The sequence below is a fragment of the Trematomus bernacchii genome, unplaced genomic scaffold, assembly GCF_902827165.1.
Source record: "Trematomus bernacchii unplaced genomic scaffold, fTreBer1.1, whole genome shotgun sequence".
NCBI classification, from domain to species: Eukaryota; Metazoa; Chordata; class Actinopteri; order Perciformes; family Nototheniidae; genus Trematomus; species Trematomus bernacchii.
Window position 1 is genome coordinate 6,507,284 of NW_022987727.1, and position 18,620 is coordinate 6,525,903.

At 38.9% G+C, this 18,620-nt stretch overlaps 1 protein-coding gene across 1 annotated transcript; it reads left to right on the plus strand.

Moving 5' to 3' along the window:
* Nucleotides 1-12,892: 12,892 nt before the first annotated feature.
* On the plus strand, nt 12,893-17,181 carry LOC117494452 (taste receptor type 1 member 1-like). Its single transcript, XM_034145374.1, has 6 exons — nt 12,893-13,074; nt 13,377-13,674; nt 13,796-14,521; nt 14,812-15,018; nt 15,375-15,495; nt 16,253-17,181. Exons 1-6 carry the CDS (start codon nt 12,893-12,895, stop codon nt 17,179-17,181), a joined length of 2,463 nt encoding a protein of 820 aa, XP_034001265.1.
* Nucleotides 17,182-18,620: the final 1,439 nt, after the last annotated feature.

An 18,620-nucleotide genomic window follows, 5' to 3' on the forward strand; every position in this document is an offset into this window, starting at 1 on the left:
TTAAGTTGAAATCTCACTATCGCTTCCCATTTGTTATTAAAAATGTATCTGTCACATTCATTTATTTCTAGGGTAGTTACTATATGTGCTTTGCTGGTTTGTTTATAGATAGATTTAGATTCGCCAGCCTTTCCCATCTAAGATTTATGAACTCCTTCAACCTGTACTAGCTATTTATATGGCCAAATTGTTTATAGTCATTCATTGAATTAATTGAATTACTAATCAGATTTCCTATTTCATAGTTTAGTATACTTTGAGACGATTTTATGAGACTACATTAATAATAATGATTCATATTGTTCATTGTATACAAGGCTCCAAGACGTAACAAATTAATATAATTAATAATTATATTAAAAATAATACAGTTATTTTTGATAATTGTAACTAATTTTGATAGCGATTTAAAAGTATTTTTAAGCTATATTTCTAGTTATTATGAACCGTATTTACGATTAATCAAAATGTAGTATGTGTTTTTTCTGGGTTTTTTAGGTTGCAAAACATTAATGTCACCACATGGAGGCGCCACTTCACCTCGCTTTGACACTGTCTACTTACTTAAGACACACCTTGATTGAAATACTTGTGTTATCATAAGTTTATGTATTGAGTTTAACGTTAGATTGCAGAAATTCAAGTTTTGTGCAGAAGTAAAGATTCAGATTCAGACTCTGCTGATAACACATTGTACATTGATCTGTTAACTGTAGACTTATCAGCTAAGAATGAGACTGTGTGTATCAATAAGAACTCCTGTCTAAAATAGAAATGTAAAAAAGATTCCAAAAACAAACCCATACAGTTTCACATTTTAGCTAAACTTCCTATGAAGCAGCAGACAGTACTGTTCACCGGCTACGGATGTAAGGTCTACTGAAGTATGGGTTTACTCAAACTGCAAACACAAAATAATGTTGTTGTGTTTTGGTAACTTTATTTCGAATCACATAGAGATTTAACGTGTTGATGCCACCCGGACAGTCAGGGTAGCTTAGAAACTATCTTGAAGATGCAGTCAGCTAATTTATTTTTAACATTTCATCTTTTTGATTCCACAGATTCTTTGATTCCAAAATACTTGAATGTTCATGTTATTAGCTTCGGATCCCAATTGTTTTAGCAAAAAAAGGCTACATGTTGTAGATCTTAATGATATTACAGGTCGGATATGTAGTTATCTGTTTTAGACTGTTTCCTTTTTAGTTGTGGTTTTAGTCAAGTTTTCAAATCTGATAGTTACTATTGACAGTTTAAGCATGGAGTTGAAATGAATGTAAAAGTTGAGATTGAGACAAAAAACCCACTATAAGTAGAAAGTAAAACTCCTTAACACAAACTGATTGAATGTTGTTGTACTGTCACGCTGCTGAAGGTGAATTCTCGGAAGTGCAAACATTTTACAGCAATGACTGCTATTCATCAAAACGTATTGTTTATCAGTATACTCACCTCACATGGCTTCCATAAAAAACATTACATCACTTTGTCACCTCTCTGTCTGGCAGATGGGTGCCCGGCGTTTCCTACCAAGCAGGAGTGCCTCCCTATCAGGAGGTTACCTGAATTCAAACTTTGGCCTGGCCATCTGTCGTTGTCACCCACAGAGGTATTGCAAATAAGCTTTGTGGTCAAATCTCAAGTCATCTATATCTTATTTGTAAGAGGATGTAGCATTTGAGCATAAACCAACAATACCGGGTTGAATTTATTAATACATTTGTATGTATTTGCTTGTGACCGTGTGTGATCTTACAACCTCCTTTACCTCATCCCTGTCGTCCACAGATCATCTCTATAGCAAAAATGTCATTCAATATAAAACCCTTCTAATAGACTTTCACTTTGACAGTAATTACAGCTTTAAAGGTGGGGTATGTAATTTATTTCAGAAACACTTTTTGTTATATTCCATGGAATGCTCTTAACATCCCGATAGCAATGAATATATTAAATGCTTTGACAATAAATACATACAAAAATGTCATCTGTGGAAGCCGTAGCGCTGTAAAAAGCACAACCAATCATTTTAGCCGGCCCGGCTAAAATAACTGGATGGCCTACCTGCCTGTCAGCCTTCCATCTGTGCACAAACTTATCTCGTGCCCTCATTGGTCATGTGCGCGTTCGTGTGTGTTGGAGGAGGGGCTCTGTAAGGAAGTCTGAAGGAAATGGCAGATTTTTTCCGGCTGTGTATTTTCAAATTCTAGCGCACTCGAGCTGGTTTCTCCAAAATGACATACCCCACCTTTAAGCATGTTAACTAATCTACCAATTGTCTGCTCTATGATCAATGCTACTTTGCACTGTTTCACTGTATTAACTATTGACAGTATATGTCAAACCCAACCCAGTATCACGGCAAGACGTGAACATGTGACGATCTACCATGCTGGGAGACGTGAATATGTCACGGTTTCGTCCCTTCAAACGTGACAGTTACACGGTATTGTTAACATGGCCCAACCAGTGGAGAAATACCCGGAAGTGCCAAGCAAATGGTCTACCGCGCCTATTGGTCGGTTTTTATTGTCAAAATGAGATATTTTTAATTTATTTTTTAATCGTCACACTTGATTTCGCCGATTTTCTTGTTTCCCTAGCTGGTCGACACCTCTTTTAGCAGAAACAAAGGCTACATTAATGTATTAAATCGATGTTAATCCATGTGTGTGGATCATAGACTGGTGTGGATGTGGAATTAACGGACGTGACGTTGTGCGATTGCGTTGCCAAGCAACGCAATTTACAAAGTCTTCAACTACAACCCTAATTATATTTAAAAACATTTTAGAAGGCCTCACGAAATACTTTAATGTAAATTAAAATGTAAATGTGAAGGGATGTGTGTAATGTGATGATTGACATTATTCACCCACGGATCTATGGGTTGGGGGTATTGTTCCGCACGGACATTTTAGTTAAGCGGACTTACTGTTGATGTGAAATCCGAAGAAAAAATACGTTATACACCATAACGGTGCACAGCTGATATAAAAGGACTTGTCGTTTTTAAAGATATTACTGATTTTTTTTGAATATAAGAATGTAAATACTGAGTTGAGAGAATAGTCAGGGGATTTGGGTGATGGGAGACACATCGATGGATTCAGAATTGCAATAGCTTACTGTTAAATGACGGATATACCTTTCTGTCTGTGATGTTTTACAAATCAGATATTATAAGTAAAGCATATGAAATAATATAGCAATATCCTGTACAATTATGTGAAAACATGAATAAAACTACACATCTTCAGATGTTATACATACACAAGTGTCCTACACTAATAATACAAAGTTATTATGGCTGTGTGTACCTTGTGTGCACCGCCTAGTGGTTAAAGCACGTTATTGAATTAGTTGTGTATATGATATGTCAATGAACCTTAGAAAATCTTGAAATCTTGAAAGGGATATGCAAAATAGCCATTATATACAGTCTTTAATTAACTATTAGTAGAGAATAACGAGTAATGAATATACTTTATAGGGATCTGCAGATAAATGTTTAGTCTTCTCAAGCAGCAACTATCAAATATCTCTCCTGATTGTTGGCACTTGACAATCACCTTTCCCTGAATTTTTCTCAGGTGTAACTAAAGCCTGATTTAAGGGTTGTTTATATTTCACATCATTAATCAGAATCTGCAAAGTAACTAAAATAAATGTAGTGGAGTAAAAATACCAGGTTAACCTCTGAATTGTAGTGGAGTAGAATTGCTGTTTTGTTTAGTAATGGATATTGAATATGGAATAAAGGTTTTGACAAGACCTGGTGTAACAATAATCAAAAAGGACATTAAAAGAGCTCCAGATGTCAATGATCTAAACAAAACAGCACACCTGAAATGTATATTTAAATACTTTATTAAGGGCAGTGAATTCGTTTTTTCTGTATGTTTTTCAAATCAGTGTTATACAGTAAGTGTCATAGACAGTGTTACATTGCTATTATTATCCTTAAAATATATATAAAACAAAACCACTTATGATCTTTTTTTTTGGGTGGTTTACTAATGACAGTTAATTCTGTTTCTGCTATTGATGGTTTCATTTTTGTGAAAAATAATAAAATAATACAATTCAATAACGTGCTTTAACCACTAGATGTGCCTTTCTATCAGCTGTGCACCGTTATGGTGTAAATACAGCCTATCTACCAATTGGATCAAATATAAAAGTCAGCCGAATTAGTATTGATACTGCAAGGAGACGTATTGTGTGAAAAGAAATGTAAGATGTTGTTTAATTGCTGATATATTTATGATCCACGTCACGTTTTCAGTTTTGGCGGCAGTGCTTCCTGTTTGTCCAGAAGTCTTCTCATCAGGGCTCTATAAATACAGAACTACGGCAGATATGTAATATTTAATGCAGCCGAACCGTGTATTACAATGCCGTTATGTGATGACCTCCAAAGAGAAAAGCAAGCAAACTCGGAATAAAGTATTATTTTATTTTTAATTTTTTTTTCGGATTTCACATCAACAGTAAGTCCGGTTAACTAAAATGTCCGTGCGGAACAATACCCCCAACCCATAGATCCGTGGGTGAATAATGTCAATCATCACATTACACACATCCCTTCACATTTACATTTTAATTTACATTAAAGTATTTCGTGAGGCCTTCTAAAATGTTTTTAAATATAATTAGGGTTGTAGTTGAAGAGTTTGTAAATTGCGTTGCCTGGCAACGCAATCGCACAACGTCACGTCCGTTAATTCTACATCCACACCAGTCTATGATCCACACACATGGATTAACATCGATTTAATACATTAATGTAGCCTTTGTTTCTGCTAAAAGAGGTGTCGACCAGCTAGGGAAACAAGAAAATCGGCGAAATCAAGTGTGACGATTAAAAAATGAATTAAAAACATCTAATTTTGACAATAAAAACCGACCAATAGGCGTGGTAGACCATTTGCTTGGCACTTCCGGGTATTTCTCCACTGGTTGGGCCATGTTAACAATACCGTGTGACTGTCATGTTTGAAGGGACGAAACCGTGACATATTCACGTCTCCCAGCATGGTAGATCGTCACATGTTCATGTCTTGCCGTGATACCGGGTTGGTCAAACCTTGCTTAAAGGGGACCTATCATGCAAAATGCACTTTTGTACGTCTTTTATACATGAATATGTGTCCCCGGTGTTCCAGGGAACTCACCAAGTGTCAGAAAACACAACCCTCTCTATTTTCCTCCATACCCAAATCTCTAAAAACGGGGCTGCAACGGATCTGATACAGACTGATCCAGATTTGAACATTTCACTGACGTCAGGACGGTGGCGCTACGGCTATTGGGCCAACTCTCCACCTATCAGGAGAATGTGGGGTTGGACCACGGCCGGCCATTGCCGCTCGAAAGCGCTGGAAACGCTGTAGTACATATGCCAGGCCTGTAAGTGGCGCTGTAGTCTGCCACAAAAGCAGCGAAGAAGACTTCCCGCGCATGGTTGCCATGGTTGCCCTTCTGTTTATTCTCCGCTGTGGCTCTTTTTCTCCCTCCCCGAGGCAAGCGTTTGCTCCTGCTGCTGTAATTCAATGCAATCCCTCCCCGTCGAGGCAAGCACTGTAATTCTCTCCGGTTAGTCCACCAGCAGATGAAAAACACCCACCTCTCCGCCTCTTCCAAGGAACGAGGGGACCGTGCGGCAGAGTTTCAGTTAGGTTTTTTTTCGCCGGTCAAGATGTCCGTTAAAGTTTAAATCTTCCGGACAAAATTAGAAAAATGCCGGTCAAAGGTCTTCTTTGTTATTTATTGAGCTTTAAAACAAATGAATAATGACTCTATATAATAATATAATAAAACACGGAGGACGGAGATCTCTTTTTCTCATCCTCTTCTGACAGCTCAGCAGCTGATCAGAGCACGCTCCCCTCTCCTGCAGGGGGGCGTGGTCAGCTGCAGCTCACAGAATCAGCCCCCTGCAAAAACAGGGCTGGAAAGAGCAAATGGAGCGAAATTAGGTATGGCTAAAATGCAGGATCTGTTTGGTGTTTTGAAAAAAAAACTATATTTATATACTTTATATAGGTATGGCCCTACAATATATTGTTCAAATATAGCATGATAGGTCCACTTTAACTTTCACATATTGATGTGTAATTCCATGTCCTCCAGTACTTAAACAGAAGGAGAGGAAACGCCAACAAGCGCTCTAGTCCCAGGTGTGTGCATCACTTTAATGTGTCATTTTTGTAGCTTCTTGCAGGGTTTTGTATTTGCAGCCAGGGGCGCCGTAAGGGGGTGAAAAGTTAGGACGATTCTAAGGGCCCGTGACTGACAGGGGCCCAAACAATTTTAGAACATTAAGAAAAAAATGTTTAAAGGGGACCTATCATGCAAAATGCACTTTTGTACGTCTTTTATACAAGAATATGTGTCCCCGGTGTTCCAGGGAACTCACCAAGTGTCAGAAAACACAACCCTCTCTCTTTTCCTCCATACCCAAATCTCTAAAAACGGGGCTGCAACGGATCTGATACAGACTGATCCAGATTTGAACATTCCTCTGACGTCAGGACGGCGGAGCTGACCTATCAGGGGAATGAGAGGTTGCCGTGGCATGGTAACAGCATGGTAACACGACGCTCGTAACTCGGCCCCCCTTTGCAGGGGGGCGTGGTCAGCTGCAGCGCATGCAAAGACAGGGTGGAGGAAAGCAAAATAGAGCGAAATGAGGCATGGCTAAAATGCATGATCTGTTTGGTATTTTGAAAAAGAAAACGTATAAATATACCTTATATAGGTATGGCCTTATAATATATTATTCAAATATAGCATGATAGGTCCACTTTAAGTAACCAAATGTGACGGTGTGGTGTAGGTAAGAGTTTGTGTTGCCCACAACGCCACCTAAGGGAGTTTCACCCCTAGGAACTAACTATTGATAATAAAAGATTGAACCCACAAGGAACACAGGTTTGTTTTACATAACGGGCCAGAGATAGTTTCAGTTACAGTTAACACATCTACTTTATTTTATAACAATCAATTAACTATTCTAAAAACACCAGATACACATTATACAATCAGCTAAAAGTTAATACTGGGACATAGGAGGTACAAGACAGGGCTGGGGCTTACCAGGCGGCAATAAATCAAAAAGGGGGAACGGTCCAACTCAAAACCACCCGTGACACCGCAAACCAAACAACAGGACTCGTGAAGAACACCACCACCAGGGATTAGGATTGCCGCCTCAGGCTCACAGCACCTGTCTGACAAGAGGAAGACGGTTAAAACCTCCACACAGTATCACACTTAAATAAACAACTAAATAATTAACCAAACAAATACAACCAAATAAATTAACTTATCCAAATAAAATCTGCACACAATGGTTAATATTAAACAAGGAAAAACACTAGTATATAAACTTAAATAACAAAACCAAATGAATGAATTTATCCAAACCAAGTCTGTATGCAATAGTCAATGTTAAACAAGGAAAACACTAGTAAATAAACTTAAAGAACAAAACCAAATGAATGAAGGTATCCAAATAAAGTCGGTGTACAATGGTTAATATTAAATAAGGAAAATGCTAGTATATAAACTAAATTAACAAAACAAAATAACAAAACCAAAATAACAGTTTCTCAAATTAAACAGTGAACCCCACTGCAGTCAGCATGTCGTTGTGTCCCTGGGCAAGACACCTCACCCCAAATTGCCTACACCTGGGACAGTTAATTTTGTATTATTGTGATTATATATATGCCACTGTTATTAATACTGACACTTCACTTTGCACTAAGGTGTGTCTGCTGCTGAGCTATTGTATATTGTTATTATATATATATATTGCCACTCTTATTATATTGTTTTGATACTACTGACACTTTCTTTTATATTGAAAATGTTAACTTGTATTTACATTAAAACTTTTAACTTGTATTTACATGCATACAACACACCTGGGATAGCGTGATGCCGTTATTGATATTGTCTTGAGTGTGCAATAAAAGAGAACCTACATGGCGATTAAACAGATCCTGTATCTTGCTTATTTCTCCTCTGACACTTTATCTTTACAGTGACCTGTGTAGCATCCTATACATCACATGTAAGTGATTATTCTGATACCATCATGTTTCATCAGTTATAAACTGGCGAAGCTTTATTTATTGTGTCCCACCCCAAATATGTGGCTTTTAAAAAGATAATTTCATTGTATTTCAAAATGGCATCCATCAACACAAGCACTATTTATAGAAAGAGAAATGGTTAAGTTTGTAATTACCAGTGTTGTGAGTTCAATATTTTTAATTAATTATAGTAAGGGAACATCTTAGGAGTTAGTGTAGTGAGTTTCAGAGCAGTGTAATAATTATTTGACCTAAAACTAAATGTTTTTATGAACATGACATGGGGATTTGCTAACTTTTGATTTCCCCCATTTTACACGACACAAATGGAGGCCACTATGGGCCAAAACTAACACGTAGGTTTCTGTAGGGTTCATGGCAGAGAGATGCAGTTGCTCTCAGGAGGATATATAATAAAGGTGTGTTAACTGCTGAGCCTATTTACTGTGCATACGACACACCTGGCACAGTTTATTCATTTCACACAGGTTACGCAATCCATAGCGCGTGCATGTCGTCGTCCAATCCTTTTGTCAATCCTTCTTAACCGCCTTCGCTTCCGAATCAGCATTGCTATTGCATTTGACTGGTCGACGATCTGTATTTGTGTTTGCTTAAATAACTCAGGCGAAGCTCATGTCTGAGGTCGGAAGGTAAACAGACGCCTCATACAGCAGGTGGGCGTGGCAGTATACGTGGGAGGTTCTTCTTCTTCTTCTCTCGGTTTTTTGGCGGATTGCAACTTTAAGGTGCATACCGCCACCTACTGTACTCGCCGTGAAGTGGTTTGCGGCCTGCCAGTAAACCAAAAGCAGAAGAAGAAGAAGTGACGTCAGCGGCTTCATTTGCCTAATCCACCCCCAGGAACTCATTTTGGTGTGAACGCGATCTGCTTTAGTTCATCAGAACTAAAAGAGTTCTCATGAACTGAGTTCTCATGAACTATTGTGGGAAAAGTACTTGGTGTGAACGCGCCTAATAGCCGCGTTCACACCAAGTACTTTCCTGTACTTAGTTCCGGCACTAAGAGCCCCGGCGCTTTTAACCCCAGGGCACTTAGTACAGATCGCGTTCACACCGGAGTACTTTTCCCTGAGGGAAGATTACGCAAATGAGCCGCTGACGTCACTTCTTCTTCTTCTGCTTTGGCTTTACTGGCAGGCCACAAACCACTTCACGGCGAGTACAGTAGGTGGCGGTATGCACCTTAAAGTTGTTTGCAATCCGCTGCAAAACAAGAGAAGAAGAAGAAGAAAAACTTCCCGCGTATACTGCGACGCCCACCCACTCGCTGTACATTAGGCGTCTGTTGTTTACCTTCCGACCTCAGACATGATGGAGATGGAGTCGACTGAAGTTGTGCTGTTTGTGCTCATGTTATACAGCTTTGTAACTGAGTTAATGCAGCCTGAGCAACTTGCGTACAATAACAAAACAAGCCGAGCACGAGTGGTGGTGGAGAACGCTTTTGGCAGACTGAAGGGCAGGTGGCGGTGCTTGATGAAAAGAAACGACTGCAAGATGGACAAGATCAAAATCCAGGTGGCAGCATGTTGCATATTACATAACCTTTGTGAAAGTAATGAGTACAGGGACGAATGGACTGCCTTACCGGCGACCCAGCTTTATGAGGCATCTGAACAGCGTGTAAATTGTAAACATTTTGACAATAAAGCTGATCTTTTGTACAGTGCTTTTGTTTCTCTTTTATTTTCCAGTCAAGACAGGCAACATTACAATAGTGTACAGTGTGGCAATATAATAACAATAAACTGTGCCAGGTGTGTTGTATGCACAGTAAATAGGCTCAGCAGCAAACCCACCGTTATTATTTATCTTCCTGAGACCCACTGCATCCGTCTGCCATAAACACTATGGAAACATACATGTTAGTTTCGGCCCATAGTGGACTCCATTTTGTGTTGTGTAAAATGGAGGGGGGAATTAAAAGTTTGCAAATCCCCATGTCCTCCTCAGAGGACAATCATAAAAACATTTAGTTTTAGGTCAAATAATATTTAAAATGATATAAATTATTATATTTGTGTATGTGCCCCTGCCATTCCTCCACAAGGTTGCAACATTGATGATAAATAAATGACAAATAAAGCTTTGCCAGTTTATAACCGATGAAACATGATGGTATCAGAATAATCACTTACATGTGATGTATAGGATGCTACACAGGTCACTAAAGATAAAGTGTCAGGAGAAATAAGCAAGATACTGTTTAACAGTAAATAGAAGTTCACATTTTTTATGTAAATAAAATAGAAGTTGTACATGTAAATTAACATTATCAATATAAAATAAAGTGTCAGTTGTATCAAGACTATATAATAACAGTAATAACAATAATATAAAATGAACTGGTGAGCATCTTGTCCTCCGTTTCCTGGGCCTTGGTGAACAGCACCATCTGATCCCCGTGCATCGACTCTTTCACCACGGCACGCCGGTCCTCCAATGCCTGGGCGGTGTCAAAGAAATTCGCATCCCGTGTCCGCTTTCCTAAGAGGGGAAAATAAGCAAGATACAAGATCTGTTTAGTCGCCATGTAGTTTTACAACATACTAGGAATGTTTTTTTGTATTTTCACAAATAGAATTAAGGTTTCACAAATCTGAAACTGTGTTATAAAGAATCTTTTGACTCTCTGGGATAATCCAGTCCAGATTTGATGAGTCTAGGTATAGTGGTTTTAGATCAGGACCTGGTCTAATGTGGTCTACATGTAAAAAAAGCACTGAAATCTCCCTTTTTTGTATTTTCACAAATAGAATTAAAGGTTTCACAAATCTGAAACTGTGTTATAAAGAATGTTTAGCCTCTCTGGGATAATCCAGTCCAAATAAATCGGCTATGCAGCGATTTAAGAGGTTCAAACACGGAGGATTGTTCCTTTTTGAAGAGTGCTTCATGTATGCTTGAACTTTGTTTAATGTTGTTGAGGCAAGTTTTCTTACCGGAAGTCATGTGACCTCTAGCCCGGATGTTTACAATGTTTGTGAGAGAGTAAAAAGGCGCGAACGTAAATGCCGGTCTAGGCGAATACGTTTTCACGCTGTTTCATAATTGTACCAAGAAGGAAATAAACATGATTGTGAACATCAGTTCGATGCGTAACGTTCTTTCAAGACAAAGTTACAGTGTGTGTACCTTTGCGTTTGGTTGCTGGTAAGGAGGACGACCAAGCGCTGTGATCTAGAATGCAAAACTCGCTTGTTTCCAATCCCGAGAGTTGTCCATCCTCGCCTGAAACAGACGATTAGTGCCATGAGTTAGTGAAGCAAATTACAGAAACACTGCACAGTTATTCACAAGTCAAAGCGTTTTCATAGCGGCCGAGAATATCTAGCTAGCTAGCTCGGGGCCGGTGTTAGCCTATTCAGCCTAGCATGGCTAGCTTGATCTACTGAGCAAATAAAAGTACATCTGAGACCATTATTGTGCAGATTAAAACCCCAGTGCATGTAGTTGATTTTACCTTCGTCGTGGTAGTCATCGTTGGCCACTGAATCCGCCGTTTGTAGTCCTGCCTGAGTTTCTTTATTTTTAGCCGGTGGGGCTGTGCACGATTCCCAGGTCGAGTGAAAGCTACTGAACTGGCTTCAGTAGCATTCCCTGGGTCGCGTCCTCGGCGTAGATCTCCAGAAGCGCCGACACCTCCTCATCATTTCTTGATGCTTGCCATAACTGCTTTCAAAAACAAACCCAACGCTCTGTCGGTGCGTTGGGTTTTTGTAGCGAGGAAAAACAATGGCGTCTCCACACAACATTTTCACAGTTGTACGGGCGTGGTTTGCAATTCGCCCAGCCAATCAGCACTGGGGCACTTTTCACCCACAGGAAAGTACGATCTCTCAGCAGGCTCTAAAAATGGGGGTAAAAGTTCCCGAGATTAAGTACGATTTTTGGTGTGAACGCGACATAAGGGGTACTAACGGAACTAAACGCGAAAAGTACGGTGAAAAGTACTCCGGTGTGAACGCGGCTAATGTGATTGTCTTTTCATGGGGCCTAAAATCCCTGGCGGCACCCCCGTTTGCAGCGTTTCGTTTGTCCAGTGCTTTTAGTAAACCCTACGCATGTTTCGTCAAATTGTTGAAGTTGTTGCATTTGCATGTGTCTTGGCACATTTGTGTTTTTATATTTGCATCGTTTTTGAAAGTGCATCGCTTTTCTTCTAATGTGTTTTGGGCCATTGTAGCGCGTTTGTACCTGTCGGCACCGTAGACTCTGGTAAGACCAGCAGGCAGGGACAACTAAACTAAACTCCTTCAAAATGAATACATTTAAAGTAACTTTTTGTATTATTTGTTTAACTGGGTCCCCTTTATTAGGTTTAGGATTGAATACATATCTGAACTAATATAGGTAATACATGTATTTGTGCAGAAATACAGAAAATGATGAAGGGTTCACAAAGTTTTTAGTGGCACTGCATATAGTACGTACATTTGTCATCTTGGCTAAAGTAGGACTTATCACAAATGGTCCAGATTTATTCATAATAGACATAATACAGACTATTGCTTTAAATATTGGTACATTTTGTGTAGCCATCAAAGAGAGCCTGTGCAGCCTAAAGGCTTTTTGCATACTGATTTGTGTATTCTCCTCCAACCTTTTACAGGAAATGTATGACACCTGATGTTATGCATCACCTGGGTCATGCACATTAAGACTTGGGGGTTGATGTTACAAGCATAGCATTGCTTATTCAATGGCAGATGCTAATGCTATTAGAGTTCACATCAAATTGGTAGAAAGTATTTAAAACAATGAAACCATTTCTAGTTTCTCTGTGTCTCCTGGGAACGATTCTACATGACTTGGCTCAATGCAGTGCCCCAGACTCTGAATTTCAGCTGGAAGGAGATTATTTGTTGGGTGGACTTTTTGATATTCATTTCGATGATGACCCTGTTTATCATGACAGACCAGAAGCCGTCGAATGCTCCAGGTGAGTATTTTAAGAAATCTGCGTTGATAACTTCAACTCACTCAAGTTGAAACTAATGACAATCTCCAAATGTAACAGATCATAACCTTTTTGAATATTGAGAGCTGTACATCAAATGCTAGAGCATTTGTTGCCCATTTCGACCCTCACTTAATCCATTTAATGCTTTATTATCTCAGTTTCTTTACACAATGACATGTTACATTACATCCTGTATCCATGAGATTCTTTTTGTAGCATCTGTGTCTGTGTTGACGTCTGAAGACTGATCATGATGATTCATGTGTCTATTCTCTGTACAGTAAACCCTTCACTCTCCCAAGTTATCGGAGGTTTCAGGTGATGAGATTCTCCGTGGAGCAAATTAACAACTCTACCAAACTCCTGCCAAACGTATCTCTCGGCTATGAAATATTTGACCACTGCTCAGATTTATACAATTTTCCAGGAATTTTGCAACTCCTCTCAGTAAATGGCTTGGTCCAACCTTGGGGTGAACCACATGATAATCTGTCCAAAGTGATAGCAGTGGTCGGCCCCTTTTCAAGCACTAACACCCTGACTGTAGCCCCACTCTTTATGACGAATCTCATTCCTATGGTAAGTTTGCCAACTATTTTGTTCAAGCAGTTATAACAATCAGTCATGTTTAAATGTTACATTTATGTAAAATGAATGGTTACTGAAAAGGATGATAATTACTCCATACTTCCTTTGTCAGGTCAGTTATGGAGCTGCATCCTCTGCCTTTGCAGAGAAAGCGAAATTCCCCTCTTTCCTGCGAACAGTGCATTCCAATAAAGAAGTCATAGATTTGATTTTTAACATCGTGAAGCACTTCAACTGGCGCTGGGTTGCTTTTCTTAACAGTGATGACGCATATGGCATTGATGGCTTAGAATTGTTCTATAAGAAGATAAAGGATACTGAAATCTGCCTGGCATACAACAAAGGTCTCAATGACGATACAAATGACACCAAAATATTCAAAGAGATAGAGGTACAGAAGATAAACACCATTATTGTTTTTGCTCCAAAAATGACGGCTGAAGCTCTCATTGAGTCGGCAGTACGACTGAATGTCACCAATAGAGTGTGGATAGCAGGGGACACCTGGTCCTTAAGCACAAAGCTCCACAAGATGAAAGGAATCAAAAATATTGGAACTGTAATTGGAGTGTCTCAGCCAGTAGTGACAATACCTGGTTTTAGCGATTTTATCAATTTTTCCGGAAGCCAGACTCATTGTGAAAATTCTGAAAAAAAACAATTTTGTAATCAGGCTTGCAACTGCAGCAGCACGAGTGCAGAACAAATCCTTTCCGTGGACCCATCTTATAATTTTCCCGTTTATTCTGCTGTTTATGCCATCGCTCATGCCTTACACAATGCTTTGCAATGTGGATCCGGCAGATGTAATAGCAATATTACATTGTACCCTTATACTGTAAGTATACAAATAATTGATATTTGTTCACATGTGTTTGATGGCTTTAACCTGTAGTAAAGAATGTCATAACTCAAACTATTGACCAAATATGTCTTTTGTCATCACATAACATTTATAACTGTACATCCTCAAAGGAAAATTAAAGATGTTAACAATGTCTGACAAATTATATCAGGCAAGACATTTTAGAGATAGAGAAAGAGAATAAAGAGGTTAACAAAATGGCATTTTACAAATCTGAAATCAAATAAAGTGATGGTCATATGAATGTTGTTTACCCACTCCAGGTGCTTGCCGAGCTGAAGCAGTCAAACTTTACACTTTTAAATCAAAGTATCCAGTTTGATGAGAATATTGAACCCAGGTTTGGAACCTATTCTATAGTTTTCTGGAATGACAGTGGGGAAGCAGAGGTGATCGGCTATTACAAATTTCACCCATCAATCTATTACTACATCGACGAAAACAAAATTCAGTGGTACACAGACGGAGAAGTAAGTGGTTATTTTTACCAAATCATGTGTGGAATAATGCAGTGTGCCTACAGGGTATGATCATTAAAATATTCTGCTTTGCTTTGACCTTTTCTGCACAGGGATGTGTGTATGCAAAGCACACTAGTTTGTCAATAACAGTGGCAAAATAGATTATCAAGAAAATAAAAAGTTGGTGGTGCAGCAAATGTCTAAAATAAGATGTTCACATTAAACAAAGCCAGTTGAGAAATGTTGTGAATAGTTATGCAATGGGACTCGCACTTTCCTTGTTTGACGACGTCCCTGACAATGTTCTCTTCGCTTAAATTCATTTTCTTCTAAATACATTTTTGTTAAATGATTATCTTGCACAGGTGCCTACTTCGGTATGTTCCCAAGAATGTCTAGTAGGATATTCCAAAAACCAAGATGGAATGCACAAATGCTGCTTCGATTGTGTGATGTGCCAGAGTGGAACATATGTCAACATTACAGGTGAATTATTATTACTCCAAAACATCTTGAGAAAACATGAAGTGTAAGAGATTGATATGAAAATGTAACATCACCTCAATTGTCTTTTATTTTAAAGTGGACCTATCATGCTATATTTGAATAATATAGTGTAGGACCATACCTATATAAGGCATATTTATACTTTTTTTTTTTCAAAATACCAAACAGATCATGCATTTTAGCCATGCCTCATTTCGCTTTTTTTTGCCCTGTTTTTGCAAGGGCTGATTCTGTGAGAACAGCACCACCTACAGGCCTTGCATATGTACTACAGCGTCTCCAGCGCTTTCGAACGGCAATGGCCGTGGCTGTCTCCTCCTGATTGGTGGAGTTGGCCCAATAGCCGTAGCGCCACTTTCCTGACGTCAGTAAAGTGTTCAAATCTGGATCAGTTCTTATCAGATCCGTTGCAGCCCCTTTTTTAGAGATTTGGGTATGGAGGAAAATAGAGAGGGTTGTGTTTTCTGACACTTGGTGAGTTCCCTGGAACACCGGGGACACATATTCATGTATAAAAGACGTACAAAAGTGCATTTTGCATGATAGGTCCCCTTTAAGTTAATAACTTTTTCGCAATTGCATTTTCCACCTTTACATTTCTGACCAAAAAGAACGCGTTTTTTATTTGGTCTTATTAAATGTGTGCACTCAAAACTGAATATTATTACAAAAATATCCACAAAAAAGCCCCCCAAAATAGTTAAGATTTACAATTTGTGTTTCTCTCATGAAATAGGGAATCCCTACACGTGCATCGACTGTAAGGAGACAGAATGGTCTGCAGCAGGAAGTACATCATGCAACCTGCGGTCGGTGGAGTACATCCCGTTCACAGACGCCGGGGCTATACTGATCATGTTGGGGGCCTGGGCCTTGGTGGGCTTCACACTCGCTGTATCTGTTCTCTTTGCCATCAACTACAACACACCTGTTGTCAGATCTGCTGGGGGACCAATGTGCTTCCTCATTTTAGTCTGCCTCAGTCTGTGTAGTATAAGTGTGTTCTTTTACTTTGGTGAGCCAACAACTTCCTTCTGTATCCTGAGGTTTTTACCATTTCTCTTGTTCTACACAGTTTGTCTCGCGTGTTTCGTTGTGCGCTCTTTTCAAATTGTTTGCATTTTCAAAATAGCCGCCAAGTTCCCCAAACTCCACAGTTGGTGGATGAAGTATCATGGACAATGGCTGGTCATCACTGTGGCATTTGGTATTCAGGCACTCTTACTTCTTATGGGCTACAGTCTTGCTCCCTTAAAGCCCTTTAATGAAACAGTTTGGTACCCAGACAAAATCATACTTGGTTGTGACCTTGACCTAAAAGCCACCGCTGGTCCTGTGCTTTTACTCTTGTCTTTGTGCTTCCTTTGCTTTATTTTCTCCTACATGGGGAAAGACCTCCCGAAAAATTACAACGAGGCCAAAGCAATAACCTTCTGTCTGCTCCTGCTGATCCTCACATGGATCGCCTTTGCCACTGAATATATGCTTTATCATGGAAAGTACATCCCAATACTAAACGCTCTGGCCATACTCTCCAGTCTCTACTCCTTTCTCTTGTGGTACTTCCTTCCAAAATGCTACATCATCATTTTTCAATCCCACAGAAACACACATGAGTACTTCCAAGGACTCATTCAGAATTATACCAAAACAATCAACCAGTAGTAGCTACCAGTAAAGATGTGACAGAAAACTGATGTGGCCTTCAGATATTTACATACTTTTTGGAGCACTTGGAGTACTTTTTAAGCTACAATATTCCCCATTCATAAACAGAGGCTTTTGCTAAAGATTATGTAGACCTTTTGTATTTGGATGATGCCTTTGATGGTGAATTCTGCCCTCCTATGACACTAAGGTATATTTAAAGATGCAAAACTGTACATGTCTCATTGAAGGATTAATACAATATTATTGGAAAATATTTTTGTTTGTTTACTAGCGGAGAAGTTCAGATCATAAACACTATGACAGCTTTAGTTTGTATTTCTTGAAAGATAGATAATAAGTGCAGTGGTCTGCTTTCAAGTTATTCAGCTTACTATTTAGTAAAACTAGCAAATACACAAAGTTATAAAAGTCAGCGTTGTATGTCCTCAATGCAAGAACTTTCTGGCTTTGAAAGTATTTAATCATCCACACTATTCACATGTAAAATGTACTGAACTTCTGAAATACTCAACTCCTCAACATGAACATGACCAAGTCAAAATGTATTGAAACAGGAGAAAGGGATGACACATGCAACTGAAAAATATAATGTACACAATGCTTTTTATGTGCTCATCTTTATTGTATTATTAAACATCTCCATGATATTAAATGGTTAAAAGTGAATTAATCATGAAGTTGATTCAATAAAAGGATATACAATGGAATGTGTGTTTTCTGGTTTTTCAATAATCTCACCACATGATGGCTTCACTTATACAAGCTACTGCTAGACCTGAAATGTACCTTACTGTATGGCTAAGGTATGTCAATACTGTAATTGTTTTACATTTATAAGCTTTAAATTATTTCTGGAAAATAAACCATAACTTTGTAGTAGTAGTAGTAGTAGTAGTAGTAGTAGTAGTAGTAGTAGTAGTAGTAGTAGTAGTAGTAGTAGTAGTAGTAGTAGTAGTATAACCTTTATTTAGCCAGGAAAATCAATTAAGAACACATTCTTATTTACAATGATGACCTGACAGGAGGCAAAAGGCTTCCTGAGGGGATGGGGTTTGGGAGGAAAAAAATCAAAAGACAGACAGAATGATTGGTCTTATTGTAGAGTTATCAATAAGATACACCATTTTCAATTCATTTCCATTGAACAATCTTTGTGTCGGGGTGAGCAAAGCAGGCAGGACCCACATGCAGGAACAGATACGAGGTTTAACTGAAAATACCTTTATTTCAAGGCTATGACTTAAATATACAGAGCTGAACTCTCTCCCCAGTGAACACATTCAACAACGACAAGGATCTCACAAAGACTGACAGAAAAAAACAGAACCTAAATGCACACAAGACTAACTACACGAACAAGACACAGGTGAGGAGGGAGGAGAAAACACAGGGGCACAAGGTGAACACAATCGGGTAATCAAGCAGGATGGAAC